Here is a 14,205-nt window from a genome sequence, read left to right as displayed (position 1 = left end):
TTTTTCTGGTAGATACAGTATCTGCCTGTGGATTCCTCACTGACCCACCCGCCTCCCCGTTGTCCACTCGTCTATACCGAAGTTGTTGTAATTCATTTACTTTATTGTCAAAGAGTTGTTTATTTCAAATGTTTTATTGTATTTGCTTCACACTGTGTGTTATCTTGACATTTGTGTACTGTGTATACTATGTATATTTCTACTGTCGTTGGTCCGTCCGTGTGCCTCGAAGGCACGGAAAAAAGGGCGGAACTGACGTCATCACGCCGGCGTGGGACTATTGTAGTGTCGGTGACGTCAGCGGAGTCGCGTGCGATGCCGTGCCTCTATGACGTCGTCCATGTCCACGTCGGCGTGAAGCTACAAAAGAATTTCCGAATGTTGCTGACGCAAGGGGGATATTCACAAGGTGAGGAATCCACAGGCAGATACTGTATCTACCAGAAAAAGCGTTACCGAAGGTAAGTAACTTGTTCGTTAGATCGTCTTCTCCTCCTTGGAAGTTGAATCTATTTCTTTCTAGATTGATGGGTTCTCCTTTTGAACACATTTATAAAGCCACATTACAACACTTGTCATGGAAGACCGCTTTCCTAGTGGCTATAACATCAGCACGCAGAGTAAGTGAGATCCAAGCGCTGTGTGCCAAAGAGCCATTGTAGGAGAGTAGGGTCTGCAATCCTATGATCACCCAGATTTTTGCTTTTTGCTGCACTGGTTTACGACTTTCCCTGGCTGTGGGCCTGCTAATCAGACCCACAGCCTAGCTGTTCTCTCTATCCAAATTGTACCCAGGTACTGAATTGGCACTGGGCCCTCTCCAAGTCCCTGTACCCAGGGCTGAGGTGTACCCAGAAGTCTCCCAGGGGCTGAAGCATGTATTATGCCACCCCTGGGCTGACTAACTAAACTGACACAACTGGCTGCACAACAGCTGGGGCAAGGTGGTGTACTCACCCTTTGCTTTAGATATAGTATACCTATATCTAACACTAAAATGGACACACAGATCTCCTATCAGTCACTCCTATGGCAGGCCTTAACAATCCTGAAGGCAGAGTGCTTGGAATCGTGTGAGATGGTGCTCTGGCATGAGCTGAGCCTGTCTGCGGCTTTCGGGATCCATCCCTTAGCCGTTTCCATGATATCGCATACCATATACTCTTAAGTGCATTATAATCCTCGCGGTTATATGCCAACTCTGGTATCGCTTTATCAAAACATGTCGAGTAAGGTGTCATACGAATTGGAATACTAACCCCTCGCCAATTCTGGCGACGGGGTTAGCATTCCACCCTTCTAGAGGGACACGACATGTATGTAACCCCTAACCCCGGTTAAAGTCAAGCAGAGCCTCAGCTCCACAAAATGGATGCTGCCACCGAGACACAAGTCTGCCCTCCTGCTGCTGGGAGTCCTCCCAGAGCAGGAGATAAGGACAAAGGGTTTCCTGCCAGGGGCGGTGCCAGCACCGTCCCAGACAGGGTTTTGTGTATTGTAGGTAGGCAGGGCTTTAGAGGAAGGTGACTGCACGTGGCACCCCGGTGCTCACTGTGCATAGGCTGGCTGGAACCAGTTCCAGGGTCACTCCAGACCCTGTGCTGGGGAAAAGCCCGCCAAGGAAGTGGGTGTAACCACCCCCCTCCTAGTCCCACCCCTAGGGCAGGACTTAGTCGCGTGCCAGCCCCTTTTTACAGGATAAAGGTAGGAACTGGCCCCCTTCCAAATCAGATCATCTTTGAATCCTGAAACTACTTTCCACGAAAGGAACTCAAGACTTCTTCCTAAGATTTCTCCCTTGTGACTAAGGAGTAGTCACCCTGCATCCGCAGGCACCATCTTAAAGAACACTGCGGTCTGCTGCAAGTCTCTCCTCCGGATCAAGACTGCCCAGCTCGACGAGAACCGGCTTCCCTGGCACCTCTGACCTCTACCTGCATCATCAGTCACGCTGAGATTCGTGGGTGTGACGAGACCTCGAGGGACCGGCCATCTTCAAGACTGCACGACTTCTTTCCAGCAAGTCCGCCGAGTAATTTCCTGGTGAGTGCTTTGGGGTCCGAGAAGCCCCGACCCTGAGCAGCTCCAGCACCGAAGTGCAGCCTCCCAGCATCTCCACGATCTGCGTGGGGCCCTTCTGCTTTTTGCTGCTCACCGCCTTGTTTGGCTACTAGCCCGCTGGCTTGTGGCCTTCTGAACGACGCCCGACGACATTTCTGCTGCTGGTCTGGTTGCTCCAGGCTGGCCCTTGCTCCCTTCCAAAAGAGGAGCACCCCGGACCCTCCTGGTCCACTCAAGACGCCATTTTGAGTCCACCGCGTGGGCTTGAATTAGCCAAGGCTTGTTGCCCAATCCTGGGTAACTTCGACGCCGACAGCTTCATCCATCGTGGGACAGCTCGCCTCTCCATCCTGGTCGCCGACAACGCCTCCTGGTCCGTGAGATCTACAGAGCCAGCGTCGCCCACTCACCTGATTGCGGTGACTTCGCCCGGTGCCATCCTGGTGCCCACTTAATCACTGGCTAGTGATTCAAGAACTTGGTCCCCTCTGCTTTCAGGTTTTCTTCTTCCTTGATCCAGGCTTGGATCCATCGAACTTTTCTTCACTGGTCGCCTGCCAGCAACTTCCTTCTTCCAGGCTCCTGGTCCGGCAACGAGATCCCCGACGTCTTTTCAGACCTATGCAGCTGCAGCCCCTGGGCTAGGTAACTTCGGCACTTCGGTGTCCCAGCATAGCCTCACTATCCTAGGGTCAGGATCCACTGTCGTTTTCTTCCTACCAGGTCGGGTTCGCCCGTGAACACTAACTTTGCCTTTACTAGCTTCCATAGACTTTGTCCCGCATCCCGCGTGAGAGTGCACACTCTGCACCCGAGTCCCCTAGGTCTCCTAGAAGTAATCTAACGATTCCATAGTCAAGTCCTAGCGATTCCAAAGCCTATTAGTACTGTACTTACCTGCTAGTAATTTCGCATTCCACTTTTTAAGTATATGGTTTTTCGTGCCCCTAGGGCACTTGTGTATAACGTGCTAACTTAAGTATTTTCGTAAGAGTTTTGTTATGTGCCTAGCACCCTGTCCTCATAAAGAGTACAGGGTTGTTGTGATTCTAATAAATACACTGTTTATTTTCATAACACTTGTGTGGTGTCCTTTCACTGGGTGTTCAAGGGGTAATGTGATGGTAAAACAGCTGGCTTAACACGCCCTCTAGAGTCTTAGCCTTAGACTGCTCGTATCCATGCTACTAGGATAGCTGGTCTATAAGGTTGACTTACAACCAATCATCAATGAGGGTTGTGTGGACTGATATATAGTGATCACTAGAATAGTGAACACTGCACATCAGGCCACCTTCTCACAGCCATATACTGTGTTTAAGTACAACAGGGTAGTGTTAAGGACTCACCCTGCCTTTTTCCCAAAGGTTGTATCTGATTTTCATGTTAACCAGAAGATCTCCCTACCGTACTTTTTTCCCAATCCCGCTACTCCTGCGGAGAGGTCACTCCACTCCTTAGACCTTAAGAGAGTGCTCAAATTCTATTTGGAAAAAACGAAGGGCTTAAGGAAATCAGATCAATTGTTTTTAAATTATGGTGCCATGAGGACAGGCTTTACAGCTTCCAAAAGGTCCATTTCAAGATGGATAGTGTCCTGGATAAAATGATCCTACCAGTTGGCAAATAAACCCCTATTGTTGTCACCTAAAGCACACTCCACTAGGGGGAAAGCAGCTACAGTAGCTTTCTTGCATGATGTTCCAGTGACAGAGATCTGCAAGGCAGCAACCTGGAGATCGGTACACACTTTCACAAGACATTATTGTCTTGAATCCGATTCCAGAGCGGATACTCAAGTAGGCCAAGCCTCCTTGAGGAATCTCTTCAGATAATAAGATATCTGTGTTTTCAAGTTTAGTTATCTGAGCTTGATTGTTATCTGTTTTTTTTCCTTTGCCCGCAGGTCTAAGAGGTGAGGCTCGCTATTCTATTCTAGTGCTTATGACTATTGATAAGGATCCCCTGAAAGAGAAGGAATAATTACTTACCTGTAATCCTAGTTCTCTTCCTCATCAAAGTCATAAGCAACCCTTCAGCTTCCCCGGGCAAAGGAATCTGTTTTTTAAGGAAATGTCAACTCATTGTGGTATTGGTTTTGAGTCACTGCAAAGAACAACTGACCTAACTGTTACCCCTGAGGCATGATGGGAAGCTAGGGGTCATCGCTGCCTTAAAGGCACGGTGGCAGTTTATTTCTATGTTTCTATGAGTTAGCTTTTCAGCCTTTTGGGCTATGTTTTCTGCAATGCAGCCTTTGAGCTGTCAATGCCTTCAATCCTATCTGAGAGATTGTGCTAAGTGCTAAGCATTAAAACATTTTTCAAACATGCTGTGCTGTTGTTTTTTTCCTGATTTTTAATATATTGTTGATGATATACAGGGGAGACCTTACAGCATTATTCAGCTCTGGTGTATGGAAGGCCGCATTTGCTTTTTTATCATGTATATATATAATATACTAGCAGCCCGTCCCGACGTTGTCCGGGTATGAATTGCTGCCGGCCAGTAGTATATTGTTTTGTAGGATTTCGCGTTGATAGCATTTCTTATTTGTGACAGGCCTGTGAAACGCTCCGATTCACAGTGCACTGCTGATGCACTTAAGAGTGCGCGTTCAGTAGTGTGTGAACTCGAGTTTCCCTACTTTATTTTTCCTTGCAATATTATATAGCGCAAACTCGACAACATGGCATGAGCACAATTTACATTACAGAAGAACACATTCATTTGTAGTAGGCACAGTGAGACAAAGCAATTTGCCTGGAATCACAGGATGTTGAGCTGATGCCGAGATTCGAACGTAGCTCCCCAGCTCTAAAGTTCGCAATTCTAGATCTTGTGGCGGGAGGTGTGTCTAAAAGTGTATGCCGGTGCTGGACATCAATGAGAGAGGCCTGTGCATTTTTCAAATGGGTGGTGAAAAAATATGAGTATGTTGCTGGAGATGTGGGCCACCGTGCCACCAATGTACTTACCGGGGGAGGGTAAACACCCATTATTCCGCAAATTTCTTTCCGCATACTATCACTCCGCATACTTTTATTACGAAAGTACCATGACTCCGCAATGCCATTATAACGCATGGCATTACATTTTATATGCTTTTACCACGTAAACATTTACAACGAAATTCGTTGTAAATGCATGAATGGTAAAAGCATGTTTTTTTTTAATGTTTAGATAAGGTAAGTATGGGTATAGGGGTATATGTTTTGGGGTACTGAGGTATATGTTTTGGGGTGTTTGGGTATTTTAAGGGTTCAGATATAGTTTTGGGTTATGGGGTACAGGGGTAGTTTTAGGGTTTAGGGCTAGGTTTGGGTTTTGGGGTACAGGGGTATTTTTAGGGTTTAGGGCTAGGTTTGGGTTTTGGGGTATAGGGGTATTTTTAGGGTTCAGGGGTAGGTTTGGGTTTTGGGGTACAGGGGTATTTTAAGGGTTCAGGGCTAGGTTTGGGTTTTGAGGTACATGGGTATTTTTAGGGTTCAGGGCTAGGTTTGGGTTTTGGGGTACAGGAGTATTTTAGGGTTCAGGGGTAGGTTTGGGTTTTGGGGTACAGGTTTATTTTTAGGGTTCAGGGCTAGGTTTGGGTTTTGGGGTACAGGGGTATTTTTAGGGTTCAGGGGTAGGTTTGGGTTTTGGGGTACAGGGGTATTTTAAGGGTTCAGGGCTAGGTTTGGGTTTTGGGGTACAGGGCTATTTTAGGGTTCAGGGGTGGTTTTAGGGTTCAGGGCTAGGTTTGGGTTTTGGGGTATAGGGGTATTTTTAGGGGTCAGGGGTAGGTTTGGGTTTTGAGGTAGAGGGGTATTTATAGGGTTCAGGGCTAGGTTTGGGTTTTGGGGTACAGGGGTATTTTTAGGGTTTAGGGATAGGGGTTCAGGGTATATTATAGGGTTAAGATGGGTTAGTGTTTAAGGGTGTTGGGGTATTGTAAGGAGTAAGGGTGGGTTATGAATATGGGGTGCAGGGGTATTTAAAGGGAGCAGGGTGGGATTAGCACACGATATGAGACATGGCATGAAGGGCAGAATGTACCACACGCCCCAAGCGTTTGTCACGCCCCCAGCACACACCCACAGCACAGCGCAGACACACCAACAAGGGACTACTTTGCTGGCACGGTTCTTTTACCTTTTAAATGTCTACGGTGGGCGTCTGCATAGCCTATGTCCTTCTGCTGCAACTGCCCTTTCCAACGCTGTATTGGGTGTTGTGATTGGTGCTGTGGTTCCTGAGATTACCCGCCTCAAAGGTTTGGGCTCTCTCTTTATTATATTAGTATAGATATTGAGTCTCCAAATCCTAAACCTCTGCCTCAATTGCCAACGTTTTCCCAGGTACAGACCACAAATACGCAGGTAGTTATATATTATAGTGGTTTATTTCTCCATCGTCTCCAGCATGACGCGTTTCGGCTGCGTCACCGCAGCCTTGATCACATTATATATATATATATCCAACGAAAAGAGTTGCCTCACAGATGGAGCCCACACGGGTGAAATCTTCTGCATTATTTTATTTGAGACTGCACACAGAGAATGCTCTGCCAGCAGCACAAAATCTTTTCTAAAGTCAAACGCCCTGCCCTTCGTCTAAACACCATAAGCGAGCACCTGATTTCAATAAGTACCGGCCCAGGTGGGCGTGGCTGCTCCTGCAGCCTCCTGGTACTTGTAGTGCAACATGAGTTGTTCCTCCAGTGAGGTGGCGCAGCCAAAGTTCATTTAAATAAATAACATCCCCCAGTGGGTGGCTCACTACACGATGTGACTCCCTGTGTGTGCTTGATCAGTCACCAAAAGCAGCACCTCGTCACAAATGGCGATCACAACCTTGGCATCTCTCGGGTCCACAACAGCAGCGGGGCTCTCATCGCGGCCTGGCAAGCCGCTACATATCCAACGAAAAGAGTTGCCTCACAGATGGAGCCCACAAGGGTGAAATCTTCTACATTATTTTATTTGAGACTGCACACAGAGAATGCACCGCCAGCAGCACAAAATCTTTTCTAAAGTCAAATGCCCTGCCTTTCGTCTAAGGCTGACTTGTAAACTGAGGCAAAACACCATAAGCGAGCACCTGATTTCAATAAGTACCGGCCCAGCTGGGCGTGGCTGCTCCTGCAGCCTCCTGGTACTTGTAGTGCAGTCACATCGTGTCGTGAGCCACCCACAGGGGGATGTCATTTATTTAAATGAACTTTGGCTGCGCCACCTCACTGGAGGAACAACTCATGCTGCACTACAAGTACCAGGAGGCTGCAGGAGCAGCCACGCCCACCTGGGCCGGCACTTATTGAAATCAGGTGCTCGCTTATGGTGTTTTGCCTCAGTTTACAAGACAGCCTAAGACGAAGGGCAGGAGCCCGAAACACGTCGGCGTATGACTTTAGAAAAGATTTTGTGCCGCTTGCGGTGCATTGTCTGTGTGCAGTCTCAAATAAAATAATGCAGAAGGTTTCTCCTGTGTGTATATATAGAGAGAGAGAGAGAGCGAGAGAGAGAGATAGATACATATATGTTTGTCACATATATGATTGTGTTTCCGGGGTCCCGCTCATGGACGGGAATATTCTAGTGCTTATGACTTTGAGAATACCCCTGGAAGAGAACTAGGATTACAGGTAAGTAACTAATCCTTACTTACCTTCGATGATGCCTTATCTGGTTGAGACTATATCTAGCTGCAGATTCTTTACCAACCCTCCCATCCTCGCTATTCTACGAATGGATTTCTAGGGAGAGGGCTGACTCCTTTCAAGGCCCTTGTTTTGACACACAAGTGGTCAGTGTTCTTCATAGCTCCACACACTGGCGTGGAAAGTCGCGAAAAGAAACTGACGTCTTTGCGCCTGGACGGCGCCCATATAGGTACTGCAACATCCATTCCAGCGCAGGCCACACAGAAAATGGAGGAGCAGCCTATTGACACCACCTGCTGGCACACACGGGTACTGTTCATGGAAAATATTCGAGATCGAGTATGATGCATTGGGGAAATTCATAGGTAAGGAATCTGCAGCTAGATATAGTCTCCAGATAAGGTATTACCGAAGGTAATTAACTTGTTATTTAATGACTGCTGATGTTGGCTCGCATTACTTTTAATACTTTTTTCTTTCTGTCTATTGATTTTATTTGATGATTTGCAATGATTTTGACTAATTGTGCAAAAAAAAAAGATTTTGAACTTTGAAAGAAGTTTGAGGGAGTCATATGTCAAAGTTAAAAAAAATATATTTTCTAAAAAAGAAAATCCCTAAGCAGAATTGTATTTTTGAGAAGAAAACCAAAATTCCCCTGCGTCATGGTAGTTTCCTTCCATGGCAAGGGGGCATTTAGCACTTTTTAGCACCTCTTACTGCCAGGTTTTTCCTGCCGGTGACGCGCATTGAAAAACAGGCAAGAAGTTTGACCATGGCAGAGACTGAATAGTTTGTGCCCTCGTCAAACTATGCTCTGCCTGCTCTGCCCGCATTCAAATCAGGTGGGCGGATCATAGTCTTGGCAAAAAGGCAACTCCATCGCGACAGGCTTCCCTCTCGCCAAGCTCTAAATCGGACCGTCAATTTGTTTTGTGATGCTAAAGAAGGTGGTATTTTTTAACTATTTAAGAATAAAAAACATTTGAAGTGAAACATTTGTGTTAAAAATGCTTAGAGATGTATGTAATTTACTACATTCCCTTTTAGAAGTGGAAAGAACTAGATGCCAGAATCACAGACGCAGCAAATGAATCAAAAGATAATGTGAAATTCTTGTCCACACTTGAAAAAGTTTGCCAGCCTCTGTATACCTGTGATCTGGTAAGTAGATTTACGAGTGATTTAAGAACCTCAAGCAGATAATTATTATGGGGTATTAGATTTGCATAATCATTGCCATAAATGCCAGCAATGCACTCCTAGTTGAAGTTTAAACACACGCACTATAAAAGCATTTTGCTGAGAATTTATGTTAAGGTGACTATCCTTTTGGCGAGTAGCTGCTAATTTTCTAACCTTCCTTTAAATCATTTTTGTTACCATAATTATATCTGCTTGTTTTTGTCTGTGCAAAATACATTTTGTTAAGCATTATTAGTGGTTAATGATCATGAACTGGAACTCTTCAGACCCGTTATAGTACAACTTTGTCTTATCTGATTTTGCCAAAAGGGAACATTTCACAAACAGTTTCCCATCTCTCAGCAATAATCCCAGAGATTTTCAACTACATCGACCATTGTATATAATTTATTTTGTCAAGTTTTGATTCAAAGCATGTGGTCTTATGCTTTGCAGTTGAAGAGACAACATCATAGTATGTAGCGCCCATGCTTATAACCTGCAAATCTCTAATGTTAAACTCACTGCATAGACTTGCTGTAATATACGTAGTCTTTGCAACACCTGCTACCTACATGCCACAATTTCTGAGCCTGGCGAGAAAATTTACACAACAAGCCCATCTTTCCTTCAGCAAGTTACTGTATACCCCCAGGGACTCAGAAAATACTGGACTGTTGTTTTTTACCAGTTCTATACCATTTTTGAACCTGAATTGCAGTGTTAAACAAAAATTTCCACAAACCCATATCTTTACTGTTTTTCAGCACTGGTTCAATTCTGATACTTTCACATTTAAATTTAGTAAATATGGCGGCTTTAACACGTGATCATTGATGGCTTAATTAAAAGAGACAGTATGGGATGTTTCAGTTTTATTGGAATCAATGCAAGTTAAAAAAAAAGTGGACATTAAAACTCAGGGGCTTGGATGGAAGCCCTTACTTGGGACAAGATTCACCCAGGGCAAGTGCATCTCAGAGAACATGTGTCTGGACTAGTCAAAGAAAAGACACAACCATGGGCGATCAGATCATTGGTACAAATAAGAGCATAAAGGAAAATCCCTTGTGACTGTCAAATTGAGACAAAGCCGTCAAGGCCGCATTCACGTCTGACTGGAGATGGTGAATTCCTTCTCGACAGTGCTCTTCTGTGCTTCAAAGTAGTGATCCTGCAGAGCAAATGCACCTTTCCTGACCACGAGGCTTCACCAGAGACTGAGGGAATCGTCTAATATAGCCTGGACCCGCCCGCCAGTCTCCAGCCGCCGACCGCCTGTGAAACAACGAAGAGCGGGGCTACCTGGAGGAGACCGGCGAGGGGCCTCGAACTACATCACCCAGCAGCCCTCACTGGGGTCCAGCGTCACCACTGAGCGCCAAGCGGCGCTTTAAAATCCCATCAACCCCATCGAGTGGGCGACCCGTTTTGCAGAGCAAATGCACCTTTCCTGACCACGAGGCTTCACCAGAGACTGAGGGAATCGTCTAATATAGCCTGGACCCGCCCGCCAGTCTCCAGCCGCCGACCGCCTGTGAAACAACGAAGAGCGGGGCTACCTGGAGGAGACCGGCGAGGGGCCTCGAACTACATCACCCAGCAGCCCTCACTGGGGTCCAGCGTCACCACTGAGCGCCAAGCGTCGCTTTAAAATCCCATCAACCCCATCGAGTGGGCGACCCGTTTTGCAGAGCAAATGCACCTTTCCTGACCACGAGGCTTCACCAGAGACTGAGGGAATCGTCTAATATAGCCTGGACCCGCCCGCCAGTCTCCAGCCGCCGACCGCCTGTGAAACAACGAAGAGCGGGGCTACCTGGAGGAGACCGGCGAGGGGCCTCGAACTACATCACCCAGCAGCCCTCACTGGGGTCCAGCGTCACCACTGAGCGCCAAGCTGCGCTTTAAAATCCCATCAAACCCGTCTCGCGGGACGCCCGGGGCGAAGCCCGGGCAAAGGGCGGGCCCTCTGTGGCCCTCAGGGGACCGAGGAGGACGGGACGGGGCCACCCCCCTGAAATCCCGCCTAGCCGACATCAACTAAGGTAAATACAAAGTGCCTTTTCCATCCAATTGCACTTGCAAGCCGTAAATTTACCATCAGCAACATTGCTTACAGCCTGTAATAATTCGGCCAAGATGCATAAATCTAGAAATACCCCTGTGGCCACAAGATCTGCAACTAGACTGAAAGACGTTACCAATACCCCTCTCCCCACAATAACCGCCATAGACTTAATGCTACAAAAAACGATCAATGTAGTGGCAGACGCCATTCAGGATTCTGAAAGACGCCTTTCACTTACCCCAGATCTATGTTTTCCGGACCTCTCTCTACATACCACCGGAAACATTAACATACTGGACAATACAACAAATTCCCAGGAGTCTATTTTAATGTTGTCATTTACAGGGCTCCCTAGTCCTCAAACAAGAGACAACACACAAACAGCCTTGCCCATACCCTCTATAGGCAACAGCAGGAACAGCAGTCTTATGCTACTTGGTGAAAACGGCATTAATACTCATCTGTCACCTATAGCCCACCTACATTCAGTGGCCCCTTCCCCGGGTGGTTTAACATCTACAACGTCGAAACCTGCGACTCAAGTAAGTCGTATGATTAAGAGCAAAACTAGGCCCACTGGAATACGAAGCAAAAAAAAGTCTTCTATAGTTAAAAAAAATCTCACCTCAAGGCTAAACATCTTATCTCAGTTAAAGACATCTGGTCTACCTTTAGACTGGCCAAATCTGTCCCCGACACAGCGTCCTCATGTCCCTTCATAAGTAGTCAAGATCCAGACCTGATCATGAGTAAAGAGCCGACAGTACCCACAAATATGCCTACACATATCACAGTTAGGGCAGATCACACAATGATAAATACAAAATCACTCTTGAGTGACCTTGAAAGCTTAATCAAGTCCCTTCTGTTACCTATTAGCGAGAGAGTCCTTAATATTGAGAAAGCTTTAGGGAAATTTGAAAGGGCCCAAAATGATGCAACTTCTACCTTGCTTAAAACATTGAAGGCACCACAATCAATTTCTACCTTTACACCAGCCAGTAGTTCCCTCGCTTCAACTAGTAATAAAAATCTCAGGGCAAAGAAAGCCACAGCTACTTCTGCTAATAAGCGAAATTTGCCAATATGTCAGGAAAAGATTCTTCCTACTATCCCAATGACAACTCCAGATGGAGGTATCAACGTACCCCATCCAGTGGCTGCCATCCCAAGTAGCCCTCAAACTTCACCTGACACTGAAATAGAAGAATGTGAATGGGCTGCTGAGAGCTCCCCGATCAAAATAGTAACAACTCAGGTAGAACAAACGAGACAAATCAAAAATCTTAAACAGGGTATACCTATAAAACAAACGGGTGCTACCCTGATAAAACCGGTGGTAGCCAAAAGACCACTTCACATTAATCTTCCGCCTGAATCTAGCCCGTACACCATCGTAATGATTGGAGTACCTAAATTAGTGGGGGATAGGGTAGAATCTCACGGGGACCTAAAAAACAAGGTGAGCCATTGGCTTACAACCCATAGACCGATCCCCAAACATATTAATGGCCATATTACACACGTGAGAAGAGTAGATTGGGTGGGAAACAGATTTAAATCGACCGAGGGCGACTGCATTGTGGTAACCTTTGGGGATAGTCGTGCTGCCAGTTTTATTAGTAGCTGGAAAAGTGGTGTGACAAATAGCTTGATCCGCACTATGGCCTTAAGCTATTTCTACCCATCAAATAACCTCAGTCATCACCTAACACAAGTACAGTCAATTCATGGACAGGAGGGGTTGCTCGAGCCAATAGCTGATATCCAATCTAGGGTTTATACACGGCCTACTGGTCCACATACCCTAACAAACTTTATCGACTATAGGCAGGAACACCCATGGCTGAGTAGGCTAAATAGCCATTATAGTAGACACCAAGAGAGAAGTGAGTTTTTTACTCGCCCCCAACAGCAGCACTACTCATACTCTCATTACCCAGACACACAATACGGGGTCCCCATCTCAAATAGATTTGATGCTTTTTATGATACTGATTACCTAGATGAGATTGATTGACAAACCGTATACCCATCCTCCCATTTTATTTCCCCTGAGCCTTCAACTAGGGAAGCTCCCCCTTATAGAATATCACGCAACACATTAGAGTGTACACATGTCTCCACCCGAGAGGCTAGTGAAGCATCCAGGGTAGCTCCCTTAGTACAACCTCATGAAAACACACTGATTGTGAATGGGTGTAGTCATTCATGTCCCTCAAATCAAACCCAATGTATAGTCCCCAGTGGAGTACATTTTTTAACTACTAGTAATGAAACGCAAGTACATTTAACAACGGGTCATGGGGCTCAAGCGATCTCTTCATTTACAAACAAGGCCCAGATAGCAGGCTTGGGCCTCACCGAACAACGTTCCATACATCTCCTATCCTGGAATGTAGCCGGTCTGGCTGTCAAGGTTAACGACCCAGCCTGGTTGGCTCATGTAAAAAATTATACAATCTTATGTTTTCAAGAAACTTGGCTAGTAGATGAAACCGTACACATCGAGGGCTTTCAAAGTTTCTTCCTACCGGCAGCCCCTTCAAATAGCGGAAGATCTAAAGGGGGCCTGGTAACTTATATTAGTCTTGCACTTAGCTGCCAGGTCTCAAACAGAGCATTGGACAACAGACATATTCAAACCTTGGTGCTCAGGAGTGGTAAAAAGGCACTAACCCTTATCAATTTTTACAATGCTGCGTCATCAAATAGGGAGTGCAATATTCTTAACCTACAAAAATTTTTACAACCAAAAGCGGCTAATCTGCCTCGAAGTATCATCATCGTTGGAGACTTTAATGCTCATCCTTGCGGCAATCCTGAAATGACACCCATTGGCCTTTTAGGCTGTAACAATAGGTCTGGTTTTCATTTTGACTACTCGCTCCGTGGCACCTGCTTCAACAACTTAATTGATGACAGGAATCTAACTGTCGCAATGACTACGCTGGAGGACTCACATATATTTAATGTCCCTACGTATAAAGGCTATGGTAAAGGCTCCTACATAGACCACATCCTTCTCTCAAGTGACCTTGTTGATTTAGCCACTGACTTTGAAATTCAAACAAGTATCTTCAGTGACCATAATCCTCTGTCGATTAGGATTGGAGGCGGCCTTTTCGAACTTAGGAAGCCTCGTCCTGATCATGGCGTTCTAAAACCTATCAATGGAAACCGTCGTCTGAAGTGGTCAAAGGTTAACAGTGACTCTTTGTACAGCTCAATCAACACCAGTTGT

General features: G+C 46.1%; 1 protein-coding gene across 7 annotated transcripts in view; it reads left to right on the top strand.

Moving 5' to 3' along the window:
- DNAH8 (dynein axonemal heavy chain 8) overlaps positions 1-14,205 on the top strand; it is a 10,041,960-nt gene that overhangs the window by 1,110,618 nt on the left and 8,917,137 nt on the right. For all 7 annotated transcript variants that reach the window (XM_078647354.1, XM_078647353.1, XM_078647356.1 and 4 more), the window contains exon 9: positions 8,756-8,869. In XM_078647354.1, the coding sequence (XP_078503480.1) occupies positions 8,756-8,869 (114 nt within the window). The remainder of the gene's footprint in view (positions 1-8,755; positions 8,870-14,205) is intronic.

This window comes from Lissotriton helveticus, chromosome 6 (assembly GCF_964261635.1).
Source record: "Lissotriton helveticus chromosome 6, aLisHel1.1, whole genome shotgun sequence".
In the NCBI taxonomy this organism is placed as follows: domain Eukaryota; kingdom Metazoa; phylum Chordata; class Amphibia; order Caudata; family Salamandridae; genus Lissotriton; species Lissotriton helveticus.
The sequence above is the reverse complement of the archived record's forward strand: the minus strand, read 5'-3'. Positions and strand labels throughout refer to the sequence as shown.